The sequence below is a fragment of the Trichogramma pretiosum genome, unplaced genomic scaffold (genome assembly GCF_000599845.2).
Source record: "Trichogramma pretiosum strain Unisexual culture from Peru unplaced genomic scaffold, Tpre_2.0 scaffold2, whole genome shotgun sequence".
In the NCBI taxonomy this organism is placed as follows: Eukaryota; Metazoa; Arthropoda; class Insecta; order Hymenoptera; family Trichogrammatidae; genus Trichogramma; species Trichogramma pretiosum.
Genome location: NW_019641687.1, coordinates 2,420,951 through 2,436,631, shown reverse-complemented (window position 1 = coordinate 2,436,631; position 15,681 = coordinate 2,420,951). Strand labels below are relative to the sequence as shown.

General features: G+C 41.3%; 1 protein-coding gene across 1 annotated transcript; it reads right to left on the bottom strand.

The window, feature by feature from the left end:
- Nucleotides 1-1,233: 1,233 nt before the first annotated feature.
- Nucleotides 1,234-6,560, bottom strand: LOC106658581 (mediator of RNA polymerase II transcription subunit 15-like). The gene is made up of 7 exons (XM_023461525.1): nt 6,487-6,560; nt 5,734-6,336; nt 4,933-5,659; nt 4,046-4,594; nt 3,775-3,903; nt 2,565-2,711; nt 1,234-1,664 (listed from the first exon to the last, which is right to left on the bottom strand). The coding sequence occupies exons 1-7, from the start codon at nt 6,558-6,560 to the stop codon at nt 1,638-1,640; spliced, it is 2,256 nt and encodes a 751-aa protein (XP_023317293.1). The 3' UTR covers nt 1,234-1,637.
- Nucleotides 6,561-15,681: the final 9,121 nt, after the last annotated feature.

The following is a 15,681-nucleotide window of genomic DNA, read 5'->3' as shown; positions in this document are numbered from 1 at the left end:
GACACATTTTACTTGTGTACAGAAATGCCCGTGTACAAGTTTCATGTGTACGAATAATACTTTGCCATGAATCTATACATTTCGATAATTCATTATAATTATTAATTTTTGCGTGCATCCATCGTATCAGTGAAAATTCAAGTATCAATTTTTGTTAAAATCAAATTAAATCTTGTTCTATTCTATTTCTTGTTGTGACTAGTACTTTTGCTTTTCTAAAGAGGAAGCTCTGAAATAGATTTGGTAAGGGTGGGCAACATGCTGCGATAAATGCAAGAAAAAAATTAATAATTTCAAAATTCATTGCCTTAACATATTAATATATTATGTTCGGAAGAATTTTAATCACGTTTTTTTACACTAAAATATTTCATGATATATTGTACATGATTTTCTACTATCTCGATTCTTCGCATATTAAATATTTTCGATTTTCTAGTGCGAAAAACAAACAAACAAAAATTAAGGCTCTTTGGACTGTCGAAAGGTATCTCTATAAATTTTTTCAGATTTTTCAATTCAAAGAAAAACTACGTCTGTATGGATTCTGGCGCTTATGAGCTGTATTGGGGTTTAGAATCTCGCTTTTGGAACTCTTTTTCTATACTTTACTAACCAAAACTTTAAATTCGAAGACCGATGGTACACAATTGTTTAAAAAAATCTGAGCCTTACCCGTGGATACTTTAAAAATAAATTATGTTTTTTCTCGATTTTTGAAGAGATTTAACATAATTTTTTCAAATTTATAGTTTTATACACCGAAAAAAAAATTAATGCGGCATCAAACGAAATTTCCTGTCTCACTCATGAAACGTTTAATTCCATGAATAAAATAAAATAACAATTGTGGTAACCATTTTTTTGACACTCGGCAAAAAATTTCTTTAATTTATTATGCAAGGCAGAGTATTCTAATTGATGCATGGCTCATTTTTCTCTCATTATAAACATTTATCTCCACATACATTACATGTATATTATGTGATGTAATTTTGAACCTAATCATTTACGAAAACGGGATAGTAATCAATACTACATTTTTTTATAGATTAGTTAATTGAAATTTTATTTTTCAATAATAGTCTATATTCAATAATTACTTTGTACTTATATTATATTATAATATGATAAACTTTATAAGTACTTTGTACATTTATATTAAAACAGGTTTTAAGCATTTTTATAAAAAATACATAATGTTATCCTAACATGATTATAAAATATATTAATTATATATGAATGCTATACCTGTTTTTTTCTAAACTTCGATTTAACAGATTTAGTAGACATCTACTATTACAACTTATGTACAAAAAGACTAAATTTACTCTACATATTCGTTAATTTTTACATAAAAATATTTACATACAAGCAAAAATTGCATTGATACTTTAATAAATAGCAATAACCCACGTTTTTCGATTTGGCTTAACGTGTCGTTTCAAAAAAATCTTATAATTAAAAATATTGTATTATATAATTAAACATAATCATATATTATATCTTTCTTATATACAATAATCATCACAGTCCATTTACCCAAATAAATGAGCATTTCAGGTAGCGAAAAAGATCAATATGCTACCACCAACAGCATCGAAAAGGCCAATAATGAATCTACAGTGATGATCCGATCAATTTCCTGTTCTTACGGCAGAACGCTGAAACAAAATAAATCGTAATTAATAATATTATAGGAGTCCATTTCACTTATAAAAATTGAATGGCAGTTTATATTTTTCAGAGAAATGTAGTTTAAATTTTAAAAACATCAATTTTTTAATTGAATGATTATTTGTTATACTTCTGCTTCTGAACTAAACGAAACTTAAAATTAATAAATTTTAATATGAATGAAAACTCTTGTAACCATTGTCGTAGCATTAAAATAAAAAACTAATTTTGCTCAAGAGTAATAATTATCTGAGAAGAACTAAATATGTAGAAATATTATTATTGAATAATTTTTCCTTTTATTTACGTGCTTCTTTTTTTCTGGAGATGTCTGATCGCGGAAAAATACTCGCTCTTATCAGTATGTAACCAATCACTGACCGTTGAGATATTATCAACGATTGCTAGCGATCGACCTGTCAATTTCACCTTCACTGGGTTCGCGCGATCATTTGTGTGCGGTTCATGTACTCTGTATACATGTGTTTGTGCATGGTTGCACAAATGATTCTGTTACAAATATTGCACCCCGCACGACCCGTAATCTAATGTACATGTTTCCAACGAGATTGGACGAAATATATTATTCAAAAACTTTTGTGGAGTGAAAATAAGTAAGTTTTCACTATTATTAAATGAATTTGTAGAAAAATTGTTTATCTTATTGTTGATTATAAAACATAGTAATTTTAATAAAATTTAAATTACGTAAACATTTCCTTTCAACATTTTTTCTATAATCCCATATAATTATCAACACTTACTAGAAGCTCTCTTCAAAATATTGTCAATAGTTTGCTTCGACAATAATTACAAAAGTTAAGTAAATGTAAGATTTAAAGAATAGAATTGAATGAAGTAGAAATAATAATTTAGTTGATATTTACCAATGACTCTCCTATTATATTTTTTATTTCAGGTTTGTTAATACTATTAGATAATCCATTATGATTGTTGTTATTTTGATTGTGATTTTTGGGTTTCCTTTTTCTCGATTGAATTGCATCTTTCTTCATACTCATGGGTCGATTTACCTGAAATAATACCATTGACATGTTTAATATTTATTTTCGACGACTTATTTAACTTGTTAACTTTGCAATCATTATTGATGTATTATTTCGGGAATTATGTTTTGTTTTGTCATGCACGAAAATAATTAATTTTATCAATACCCCGTGATTCAAAAAGATTTCTGCTCGCGGAGATCTCGTAGACAAGATTTTGATAACGATTGGTCTTGACCACGACGTTAAATTTACAAAAGCTTTTAAATGTTGTCATTAAAACAATCTGATATTTAACTCGTGAAACAACGAAAGTACCGAAATACAATTAATATAAAGAAGTATAAAATACAAAAAAAAAAAAAAATACAAAAGAATTAGAAAGTGGCGTTTGAACGACTTATTTGACAGGGAAGAATGCTGTGTGCTCTTCTAGCGTCAATTACGTATAAAAGCAAACTACGCTCGACTTATCAGATAGAATGAAATAAGTAAATAAAAACGCGTCGAATAATGGAAAAATAAAATACATCATTGTTTCTGTGACATCGATAACCCATATGTAATGCGCTATCGACATAAAAAAACACTTTTAAATTTAAAAAATTCAGCTCAAAACAATATACCATGCGAGCTACAAAAGGATCAGATGCGAACGATAAGAGCATCTTATTTGACGCACGTGAAAAAGTGTTACGGTACGAAGGCGAAGAAAGTATCATAGATAACGGATGTGAGAGAAACGAGGCCTTCCGATCCACGCGCGGAGTATTGGGCCAGAGTTAAAACAAATAGTCTGCGAAGGAAATACACTTGCCAAAGCGTCGAGCGGTAAAAGCGGAAATAAAGAGTTGGTATTTGTCAAAATGTTTCATAAATACGCAACGACGAAAGTGTAAGCGAGACTCATCGATTGTCTCGGAGCACCTCGTAGTGGGCTCACGTACGGCTAATGTCACAGTATTTTTACTTGTACGTATTACATGGCCTCTTCCCAACTCTTTTGACGCTTCCCATGACTCCGTGACTCATTGCCGTAAAAGCATTAATTTTTGTCTGTATATGTATCTATTCATAAGAGGTCACTTACGTTGTGTAGTTTGTAGTATAGGCCACAAGCATTGCAGACTGGGTCTCCGTTGTTATTTCTCCGCCAAAGCGTCGTGTTAGCTGTGTTGCAGTTGGCACACGTAACACCTGCTCGCCTGGTTCCGTTTTGCTAAAACAAACAATTCAATAATGAACATCGGCGACAATCTAGGACAAGCGCTATATATTCTATTTTCAAACCAACTGCGACTCGACAGCCTCGACGAGATGAGAAGATTTGTGGAATAGAAAAGAAAGAAGTACGAACTTACCGATTGTGCGGATGCCTTGGCCTTGGCCCTCGGGGCCGGCTGCCTGGGCGCCGCGGAATTGCATTGGCCGCAAACTTGGATCGATTGGCCTCCGTTGCCCGTCTTGCGCCAGAGTCCCAAACCGCTGCTGCCGCAACTCGCGCACGCGACCTTGGTCTCGATGCTGCTCAGGGGCAGGTGCTCGAACGCTTGGTCGGCTGGCGACATCGTGGACCAGCCGCCGGCCGAGCCAGCGGGACCGCCGTTGCTCATGTAGCCGGCCGCGCTGTTGTACAGCATACCGGCGGCGCTGGCGGTGTCCCCGATGCCGGGCACGAAGCCCGCGGGTACGTACTCGTAGCCGACCTGGGGCCCGTCGGAGCTCGGCGAGCCCGACCAGTACTGGTCCTGGCCGGGCTTGCTCAGCTGATAGGATACCTGGGCGCCCGGATAGAGATTGACCTGGCTCGGGGATCCGGGCTGCTCGTACTGAAGCGGTGCCGTGCGCATCAGCGACGACGAAGACAGCGTGGGGTCGCTCTTGATGTACAAACCAGCGGCATGTTCCATCTGTGAATAAATATACATCGAAATTGAGCCTCGAGCCGAGCCAGAGATATTTATACACACATTCGCTGTTTATTCTCTTCGACGATCTGATAGCATTGAATATTATGTTTAAAAAAAAAGGCCTCACGCAAGTGCGATAATGCGGCTGAAAAGTTTGTTTGCATTCGTCCGCGATGAGTCTGTTTTTATTTGCACGCTGTATCTGTCAATCGCGCGGTCAATCGAGTTTGTCTGACGCTGAAGCTCGTGTGTTTTGTTGCAGCCGGTACTGAGGACGATCGCGAGAGAGAGAAAAACAGCGACGCGTCGATGTAAGAAAATTGAAGAAGAAGTCTTACCTCTACGCGAGACGGGGCTTGACTAGATGGCGGCAAGTACATGAGCTCCGCGTGCTTGGAGTACGTGTAGCTGGGGCCCTGGGTCAACGACTCGGCCTGGATGTACTGGCTGTAGACGGGGGTCTGAGCTGTGGTCAACGGCACGGACTCCAATGTGGTGTAGGTACTCGAAGATACCTTCATGCTCTCCGGAGCCACGTTGACCTCAGCGCTGTACTTGACCAGGCCGTTGTTCTCGACGTAAGCAATTTGAGCATGATGCTGCTGTTGTTGCTGCTGCTGCTGCTGCTGCTGCTGCTGCTGCTGCTGCTGCGGATGGGGATGATGATGCTGTGGTTGCTGCGCTTGTTGTTGTTGATGCTGGTGCTGATGATGCTGATGATGCTGATGATGTTGCTGCTGCTGATGCTGCACCAATCTCATTTGCGCATCGATCGGTGGCGAGTAGCTCTGATGACTCGAAGGGCTGAGATGAGCAATGTGTTGCGACTGTTGCACTATGGTCGGCTGCTGGACTTCGTAAGCATCGCTCGTAGGAACGTTCTGAAGGATTTGACCTCGCTGCGCGGGTGGCTGCTGCTGCTGCTGCTGCTGCTGCTGAGGTTGCGCTTGTTGCTGCGGCTGCTGTGGCTGCGATTGCATGGAGATGGGCGGGCTGTAAGTTGCCGCCGTTGGGCGTGGAGCGTGCACTATGTACGTCACAGGCTTGTCGCCTAATCCCTCAAATCTGAAATAAATTTGCATCTATAATTAATTCGTTCTTAACAAAATTATTTTTGAAAGACCGTAGCGTATATTTACCTATGCTGATCGTCGATCGTCAACTGCACGTCGGTTCCATCCTCCGTTTTGATGTGCAAATCCTCGACGTTGGACGTGGTGAAGATGACCTGCTGAGTGTGCTGATTGTCTACGGCGCCGTGCTCGTGCAACGTGACCGGCTGCAGCTGTATCTGGAACTGGGTCGGCTGAGCCTGAGCCTCGTCTCTGTACAGAGTAGCAGCGTCTTTGACGTCGCCGGGCGACTGCGTCACTGCGATGGCAATCTCATTGACCGTCTCCACGGGCGAACATACGGTGGTCGGCTCGATAGTGGTCGTTATGTGACCTGAGGTCGTTATCGTTCGTACGTGCCGATGACTCTGAATCACACTCCTGGGACTCTCGACGATCAGTTGCTGCTGTTGGGGCTGTTGCTGCGTTTGGGCCTGTTGCTGGGGCTGCTGAGATTGTTGATTCGATTGAGGCTGCGCTTGTGCTTGCTCCTGTTGATGTTGAGTTTGTTGGATTGTTTGTTGTTGCTGCTGCTGCTGATGATGATGATGCTGGCTATGCTGTTGATGCAGATGCTGTTGTTGTGTTTGTTGTTGCTCCTGTTGCTGTTGTTGTTGTTGTTGTTGCTGCTGCTGCTGCTGTTGCAATTGCTCTTGTTGCTGTTGCAACTGTTCTTGCTGCTGTTGCTGCTGCAATTGTTCTTGTTGTTGCTGCTGCAGTTGTTCTTGTTGTTGTTGCTGCTGCTGCTGTTGTTGGGGATGATGACTATCATCCCTCTGCCCAGGTGAAACATGTCCAGGATTCTGCCACTCAATTTTTTCTTCTAGCCGATGCTTTTGAAAAGGCTCCGACATTGTCTCCTGTAAACGATAATACTAAGTTCTATTTTTTATACTGTTCTTTCAAGACAGACACAATTGAACATATATTATATTATATAAATGAACAAAAACTATCGCTACATCTCGATCAAATAAAAATAGAAACTAAATAATGTCAACGGCGGACTTGCATGCTTTTATGCATCCAACCTATTTCAACAAAATTAAGAAGTCAATGATTCATTGTTGAAAGATAAAAAATTTTCTGACCATTCCCATGAGCAAAGATTCTACGAAGAAACTGCAGTTAATAGTCATCGCATCGCGGGAAAACACCAAGATCGTTGCGCACCTCGACTCATTCTAGTATATTGAGTGAGCGTCAGTGTCAACTCATTTATATAGATACACGCACTAAAAATTCGCTTTTATTTGTATATAGATCCATTTGTTCTTTTACGCGAATACAGCCTTAAAATCCTCGCTGATATTTTCAGAATCACGAATGTCGCACACGCGTCTGTGTAATTGCACTACTCCATCGCAAGGAGATTAGTCACTCGAGAGTCTTATGTGTGCAGTGCAAATTTTACTTTTAATATATAAGTACCCGCGTCGTATAATTTGGAACCTTATTACTTTACGATCGGCGCGTATAGTGTCGTTCCGCGTCGACACTGACACGATCGAGATAAAAATAGAGACGTATATTTACACAAGTATAAAAAAAAGACCGAATCCTTGTTTACATTTTTCTATACCCGTTATTGCATACAATATACGGCAGTGACTTTTTGTTGGAATCACACTAATCACGAAGTCGTTCATTCTTATTGAAAGTGATTCTATTATCGCGTGGTTGCATTTAAGTGTCCGCGACACAAGACACGAGTCGCGGCGCAGGAAATATTTTACATCCATCAGCCATACATATGTTAATTAACATAGGTTTGGAAGACACGTACATGTAATTTAGGCTTCGATAAGTGAAAACACATTATGAAACTAAGTAGACTACTTGGGTATGTTAGAGAGGTATTTAGCGTACTTCGGTGGCCCCATACAGAAAAAAAATGAATGACGACGCGCGGTGAGACACGGCACATAATGAGGTGTATTATTTGCTCGTGAACGAGCGACGGCACGCGACCCGAGCTCTCGAGTGCTATTTGAGAATATATATACTACTATATATAATATAGGCTGTGCGATGAAGAAGCACCTCGTGAAATAGAGAAAGAGAGAAGGCACACCTCGTTTGTCGAGAAAAGTCGCCCGCGCGCGCCCGAGAGTGCGAGAGATCACTTGTTTGCACGATCGTCACTTCCGCCGAGGCAATGTCAAGTTTCGACTTCCTCTTTTGCCAAATGCTCTGACTCTATGCCTGCTTATAACGTGTACGAGACTCGATGATTGCACATCGTTTTCGCCAACGTGAAGGAATTTCCATCCTTGTGTTAAATCTCCTTTTTTTCGCTCCTGGACGCAACTACTTTGACGCGCGCGATCGTACTTGAACGAGAGGTAAAATCGAGCGAATTCACTAATCAAAATTGCGCGCCGATACGCTTGCGCACCGATGCTCACGTGCTGAAATTTATGTATACAACTATTGCGAACTAACGAACACATGGAAATTAATCAATTTGTGAATTGTCGATTGGCACGCAGGTTTCAGCTCTTTGTTTCGAACTTTACCATTCATAAAAAGCAACAATGCTTGTTTAGTAAGTAAATAATAATTATTGATTCATAGCTATTGATAATTACAGATTTCTATAATATGTTTCATTAGCTAGAACCAAATCAAGCGTCGACTGCTTTCCAATCGATTTAATACGTAAGCCAATTGTTTGTAATCAAACTTCGTATTTAAGAAAAATTATCTCGATTAGAAAAAAATGGATAACAAAGCACATGGGATACTTTTTAGTAGATAAAAATTATGTCAGAGGTCAAAGCAACTTGTTATTAGTTATGCAAAATCTTAAGTTAATGTTGGCGCAAGTTCTGCTTTTGTATGTTTGAACAAATGCTGCGTACGAGAAGCACTGAATACACTCACTTAGAACAGTATGAAACTGACATATTCAATTCAATATTTCTATAATTTTTTATGGATAACACACTCAAGTAAATTTAAAAAATATCTCGGAAATATTTACCTCCATAGTTAATGGTAACTGCATTTACAACGTCCACAAGTATACCGGGGAAAAATGTTCTTTCACACTTGTAAAGACACTCAAAACTTTTTTTCTTCAGGTATAATACGCACGTTTAGATTTGTTTATACGTGCATGTGTATAAGTATATTTGTTCCTGGTGCCTTTGAAAATGAGCCACACACTCTAAACTTCGAATATTTATCGAATCGAGCAATACTCCTCGCACCTGAGTTTAGTTACCTCTACACTTGTGTAGACTCGAATGAGGCTCTCTGCGTGACTGATTGAAACACTCGACTAGAGTCACATACACATGAACCTCGCGCTCGGCCAGGGTGGGAGGCTGGATGTGCGGGGGGGACGTCCGACGAAGAGAGGAGTGGGAGTAAGAGACGTACGTATACACAATGTAAAGAGCTGTGGTTATTAAAAAGGCATTAAAAACACCTCGCAGGTAATTAAACTGTAGTGTGACATGACCTGCGTACTATTCTTCTGAGAAGAATAGAAAATGATTCGTGATTCGTGCCCGCTTGATCGTAGATTCGATGGTCTTGGAAAATGCATGAATAGCGGCGCCACACGGATTAGTCTGTCTACATTAATAGCCACAACAATCCATCATGTTTGAAGCATTGGAGTATTTTCCAAAGAAAATCTTATCTATATATGAAAACGTGCATCGGGTATAAAAGATTTTGATTCTGTCTAACCACTTGCATTTTGGAGGCGAATCGTCTAGTAGACTAACGAGAGGAAAAATCAGAGATGCGGGTAAATTTTTCAGCGAGTGCGTAGTTACGCCACTCGCGCGTTACAATAAACAAAGCGATGGCCCATGGTAAGTATGAAAAAGGGGAGCGTGATTAAATAAGCTGCACAATCGCCGTGGTGCGCGTCTGTGGGTGTACTAATGCAAAGGCGGCACAAGACTCGTGATGATTGACACAAGCGAGACTCTGTTTACCCTGCGCCGCGAGCTGATAAGCACAAAAACGTATAGTGCGCGCTGATAAGGGACTCTTGTATACGTATATAAATGCCTCTCATGGCAATTCTCATGTTATACACATTAAAAAAGCAGGCGCGATATAGATGCAGCTCGCTTTTTTCGTAAGAGCGCCCGAGTTGCCGAGCTGCCTGTGTACCACTTCGTTCGCTTTTCCTCCTTCTGCAGTAAGTAAGTGAGTGGAATTTTGTAATGTGCACATATCCATGCTATGTGTTTATTAAATAAAGCCATTTATAAATAAATATTATTAGCCGTTATTTTCCCATTTCCAAAATGTAGAAGCAAACACACACCCACTTTCATTTATAAATATATCAGATGCAACTCGCTCCAAAGATGTGACATGATTCTTCAATTCGTGATCTTGTCATCTCGCATTGAAGAATGTATACAAATAATCAAATGATAAAAATGTTTTGAAGATAACATGCTTTTTTAAATTTAATTATTTTTGAATGAAATTATTATGGTTAATTTGTTTGTAACTTGCATGGAAATTATTGTTGCGCACTTCAGTGAGTCAAAAACAACTCTTTTGAAATCGATTGTTAAAACGCTTATTAATTTTTTTTCAGAACATCTTTCAGGTATCGCATCCTGTCAACATCCAGCGAACATATTGCCCGATCCTTTCATTGATCGGTCAAACTATCTCTCCCCAGCTTTTTTAACTGTATACTTGTTTAACGTTAACGCGACATGTTGTGGGCACATAGAGCCGATGGCAAGGATAGTTCGTATTATCGGCGCGTGCCACACGCGAGGGGGGCAACGTCGTATCAATATGCATATGACTTAATAATATTTTTAAATTGGGTATATATACTACGTGCTCGGGGGGACAGGTTGCGAGCATTGACATAAGCGAGTAGCCTGATTATACACACAGGCGCACAGCCTATGTACAAGATTTGTCATGCGGTAAATCAGGTGCTCGAAATCGTCAGAACCAGATGGTCGCAACGTCGCTCGCCAGATCGGAAGTTGACCCGCGACGCGGATCGCGGCCCGCGTCGACGCCGCCGCCGCCACCACCAACTGGTGGGAGAGCCGCAGCCGGCAGCGGTAGCCGAGGCGGCCTCTCGATTTGCGAGCCTCGCGTCGAATCGCGAAGCGACGGGGGCGTGATAAATCGAGACGCGAACTCGCTCGCGCGTGCGTCATCCGCACAGCACACGGTGCTATATCTATTATATATATGTGTGAGCAAACACACACACACTCGTAATCAACGGGGGCTACCGAACTGCCTGTATTTGCGCAACAGCTAGCGCAGAAGCTGACGGTACACATGGGCTCGCGAGCTTTGGATGCGGTTTCGTAATGCTCTCTCGCCTGCTTTAAGGTCCGGTTAGCGACTTTTGAATGAGAGGCAAAGAGAAAGACATTTTAGCCATGCGGATCGATGACAAATTCGACAAGACGAGCGGAAGTTTCGCTCACATCCTTTCCGGCTGGCCACGGGGAACCATAGTCGAGATGCATTGAGAAAGAAAGGAGTGCTTGGCCTTTCCGACTTTTCTCTTCGCGCTCGTACTTTTACTGCCATGCTAACGAGCAAATAACGCGCTAGTGTACGAATATATATAGCTTCGTTGTTGCTCCGAAGTCGCGCATGTGGCTCTCGTCGAGCTTCGAGCTGGATTATTGATTTTTTTTGCAACCTTGTCAATTACCGATGTATATAGCCGCTGATGATCGCAGGTGACTGTAACGTGCCGCGCTAAAGCTGCTGCTGCTGCTGCGACGGCGGTGGCAATTGATGAGTCATCTCGTCGCCAACTCGTGCGCGAGCTCGCATATACTCTGTTGTTTCAAGAGCATGGATTTTTAGACTGATAAGGCGCGGATCGCTCGACGCGTTTTATCCATTGAAATGAAAAAAAAAATCGCCACGTTGTTAATTCTCATTGTCCGCGAGCACTTCATTTTACTTATCGGCTTCAATAAATCAATCGATTACTGTTTTTCTCGCCCCGCAGACCGTCGCTCGAGCGCAATTCTTTCTTTCTCATACGATCGCGAGCCGGTAATTTCAGGAATCATCCACGCGTATAGCCGATCAAAATTATTCGACTGTCCAACTGATAACTCCTCCTCCCTCTTTTTCTTTTTTTGATGGTCAATCTTTGCGACAACACGGCTACCGAAAGTAAACCGTACGCGAAATTATCAAAAAAAATACCTTTCATATGCATTTTAATGGCATCAACTGCTTTCATAATATTTGCATTGGACGTTACACTTTTTTATCATGCGCTGCAAAGTTGACTCCTATGAGACTCCGGTAAACTATGTAACGCTGTCAACAACAACTCTAATTTACCCGTACTTTTCACTTAGACTAGTATACATACACATACACACACACATAGAATGTATTTATATATGTAGTCGTATATTTTTTCTCTCAATCAATAAATCACTATCTGTCTTTCAGGTGTTTATAGAACCGATAAACTCTGCGTCGATGCTTGAATATATACACAACTCTGAGCGGCATCGCACACGCACACACACGGACACGAGGGTATACAATATTCACATGTTTTTTTATTTATTTATTTATTTTCATATATGATCGCCACATATATCGGAACATGCATCTCAGACATGCTCACACGATGGGTCCCGCCACGACCAAATGAGAAAGTATCCTCTGTATAAAAGCGTCGCCTCGTGGTTTCTAAACTCACATATATGTTTGAATCGATAACTAGGTACCTTTTTTAGATAAATGTACTACATTTATGAACTTTCTTGTCAACCATTAGACGTTTTTTAACCCACTAGATTTAAGTTTTTCCGATGTACCAACCGCGATGGTCATTAACGAGTTCGGTGTAAGCGTCACAATGACGATCGATTAATGGAGATTATTTCTGAAATAAATAACGTTTTTTTAAATCTTTATGCGTCAGATGGTATTATAAAGTCTGTGAAGTGTGCACGTGCATACGTGCAACAATGTGAAGTTATCTATTTCGGCTTGAATTGAACTTACGATTCATTCCAAAAGTCGTTAAAAGTACATCAAGCCTTTGAAAAAAAAAATTTGAACCGAAGGTACATTTACAAATTTAAATGTCCTTATTCGAAATTGCAACAATCTTGATCTCATGAGGAATCGGAATTTAATAGAAATAGAAACCTCAAAACCGATTGTTTTGAAGCCGTAATCGGAAAAGTCGTCGAACAGAAAAACGACAAATTGTCCGCGCGAGCTGCTCGCGCGCATTTGCAGCCATCGAGCTGCAAAGCCTTTCTTAAGAATGTACGAGCGCGTAAATATATATATATAGGTGCCGCGACTCATACTGTCAAAATAAACGGCACTATCGCGATTTATCTCGTTTCCCATGATAATAAGAGAGATAAAACTGCATCATTACATTAGCTATTATCAGCTAAAATGATAATTTTCCCAGTCAACTGGTACCAGACTGCGGCAACAGCAGTCAGCAGAGGCCTCCTTGACTTGACAGAATGTGTAAAATTTCGTTAAGCACTGCAGCACGCAATTGGGATTACACGTCTATGTAATTGAAAAATTCGCAGAACGGCGCATGAATTACAATTGAATCAACTCGTGCAGCGGCGGAGCAAGTGTTACTGTGATTTGCGAAATAATTGTGTGTTCCGATCGACCATCGCTTTGTTCAAGTGCCTTACACGCGGCTGCAGCCGATGTTTACTCTGTTCGAGAAAAACTCCGAGTCGAAGAAGAAAAGAAACCGCTGCGACAACTGCTTTTCCCTATCCCGCTTGGGGGACAAAAAGTTCTTCTTCGGTAATATTCTGCCAATAAAATTGTAAAAGCAAGTTTTTTATTGCTGATCTTGCGTAATTAAACAAGTGAATAATTCCCGAGTTTCGTGTGTGTGCTCCAGAAAAACAAATAATACGAAAATAGTGAACGACGAAGTGAATTTTTTTTTTTTTTTTTTCGAAAAAATTATTCCATTGTTTGCTTTACGTACGTTACATCAACTCTTGTGCCTTGCATGCATTCAATAATGTATACAATAATGTGGCGAAGAAAGAATCGTAAGGAACGAACGTTTCGATCTCGCGTGTATTATTACGTCCAATTTTCATAACCCGAACAAAGAGTCGCTCGCGGCGCCTCGACTCTTCTCATCCATCTTATCGTATAGCAAGACAAACTTTCGGTATAATATGTGAAAAAGTTCTTCTTTTTCTCTTCTTTTTGAGTGCTGCCGACTTTGCGTTTATTAATTTACGATCTCTTATGAGATACCTGTACAAAGCTCGCGCGCAGTCAATCATCCTTACCTGCGCGAGTGCGCGGTTTTGAACTTATTATTAACCGTGAGACCCTGTGGAAATTAACAATGGCTTGTTCGATGTCAACGAGTGACAAAAATGAAATTAGAACGAGGATAACCGCGTAATATATGGCGATCGTGTTTGGCGGTGTAATTCTTCACACGGGCACGATCGAGGCAGAAAAATCGAGCTCGCGACTCGACTCGGCGCTCGAGTTTTTCGCGATCGCGCTGTTTGCTCGGCGCAACGACTGCACAACGCACGAAGCCGTATGCGGTGCCTGCGCAGAAATGGCGTCCGTCCGCGCGCGCAAACACACCTAAAGCATCCTGCACGCGTTGTACGTGCGAGTACACACTTACAGCGAGAAAAAAAACGCTCGCGCGTCGTCTTTTTTTTTTTTTTTGCGTGTGTATAGCGAAGGTGAACTCTTGCGTCACGAAAATCCCAATCAACCTGTGTGCGTGTATTTATGAAAAAAAAAAGGCGAAAAAATCAGAGTGTGCAAGTCGCGTCTCTCTTATCAGCGCGAATGTATCTGTACGCGCGCAAATGTCTGTATTATTCGTGTGTGTGCGTATTAAAAGCCTAATGAGAGTGTATGTTGGAGTAAACAGGCATTACGAAGCGAAGCAAATCGATCTTTGCGCGAGCGCGGCTACGTGCCGGAGTTTGAAAATTTCGTCAAAGGCTAACCGCGCGAGCTCGGTAAAAAGAGTACAATATAATAAAGAGACTACACGAGTGGCATGAGCGGCGACAGCGCAGATACAGATCGAAGCCCGCGATATATATATCCTACGACGAATTTTTGTCTTGCGGCTTATCGTCGTTGACATCCACTAGGCTCGCGAGCTACCAACCCGGTATATATTGGATTCCAATAGATCGATACCTCCGATACAGATCTTTAATGTGTTTTGTAGGATGATCGATCGATGATCGGCTTGCGCGCGCGTGTTGTGTGCGTGTGCGCGACAGAGGCGCGTCAAACGTCAACCCGTGGACGATCGGGCTAATACGGCGCGAAGACGTACATAGCTACACAACAACAGCGCTAACTTTTTTCCGCGAACTGCCAACGATCCGCGAGTTTGCGCTCGACGCGACTCGCGCCAGTACATGTATGCGTGTACGATCAAGATGCTCCAGTCTCGTTATATTTGACGATTCCAAAGGCGCTTATCATCGATAACACGTGCCTGGCACTTGTCGAGTACTCGCAGCTATCGCACCTATACCCGGACACCATATACGCGCGTATGTGTGCTCGCGAGCTACGTATATGCGTAAAGTGTACCTGTGCGCGTACGCGCCAATATAACTCCAACGAGAGCTCATGGAGCGACATGTATGTGGCTCGCGAGCTTTGCACGCGGCCTGACTCAAATGTATCGTACGTGAGTAAGGCTCGAGAGATGGCTTGCGTAATTGCACGACTATATATGTATCATGACTCGAACACATCGATATCTTCTTCGTTGTATACGCGCGCATGCACAGGCAGACGACGACGACGACGACGCGTACACCTACACACGCGCCTATACGCTATGTACAGGTTGTTCGATGCGCAAGATTATATATCGTACCTGTGTGCGTGCGCCACTTTTTTGATTGTCTACGTGCTTTATATGTATGTGTATATAAACGACGTGCGAGCGAGCGGCGCGTCTTTTCTCAA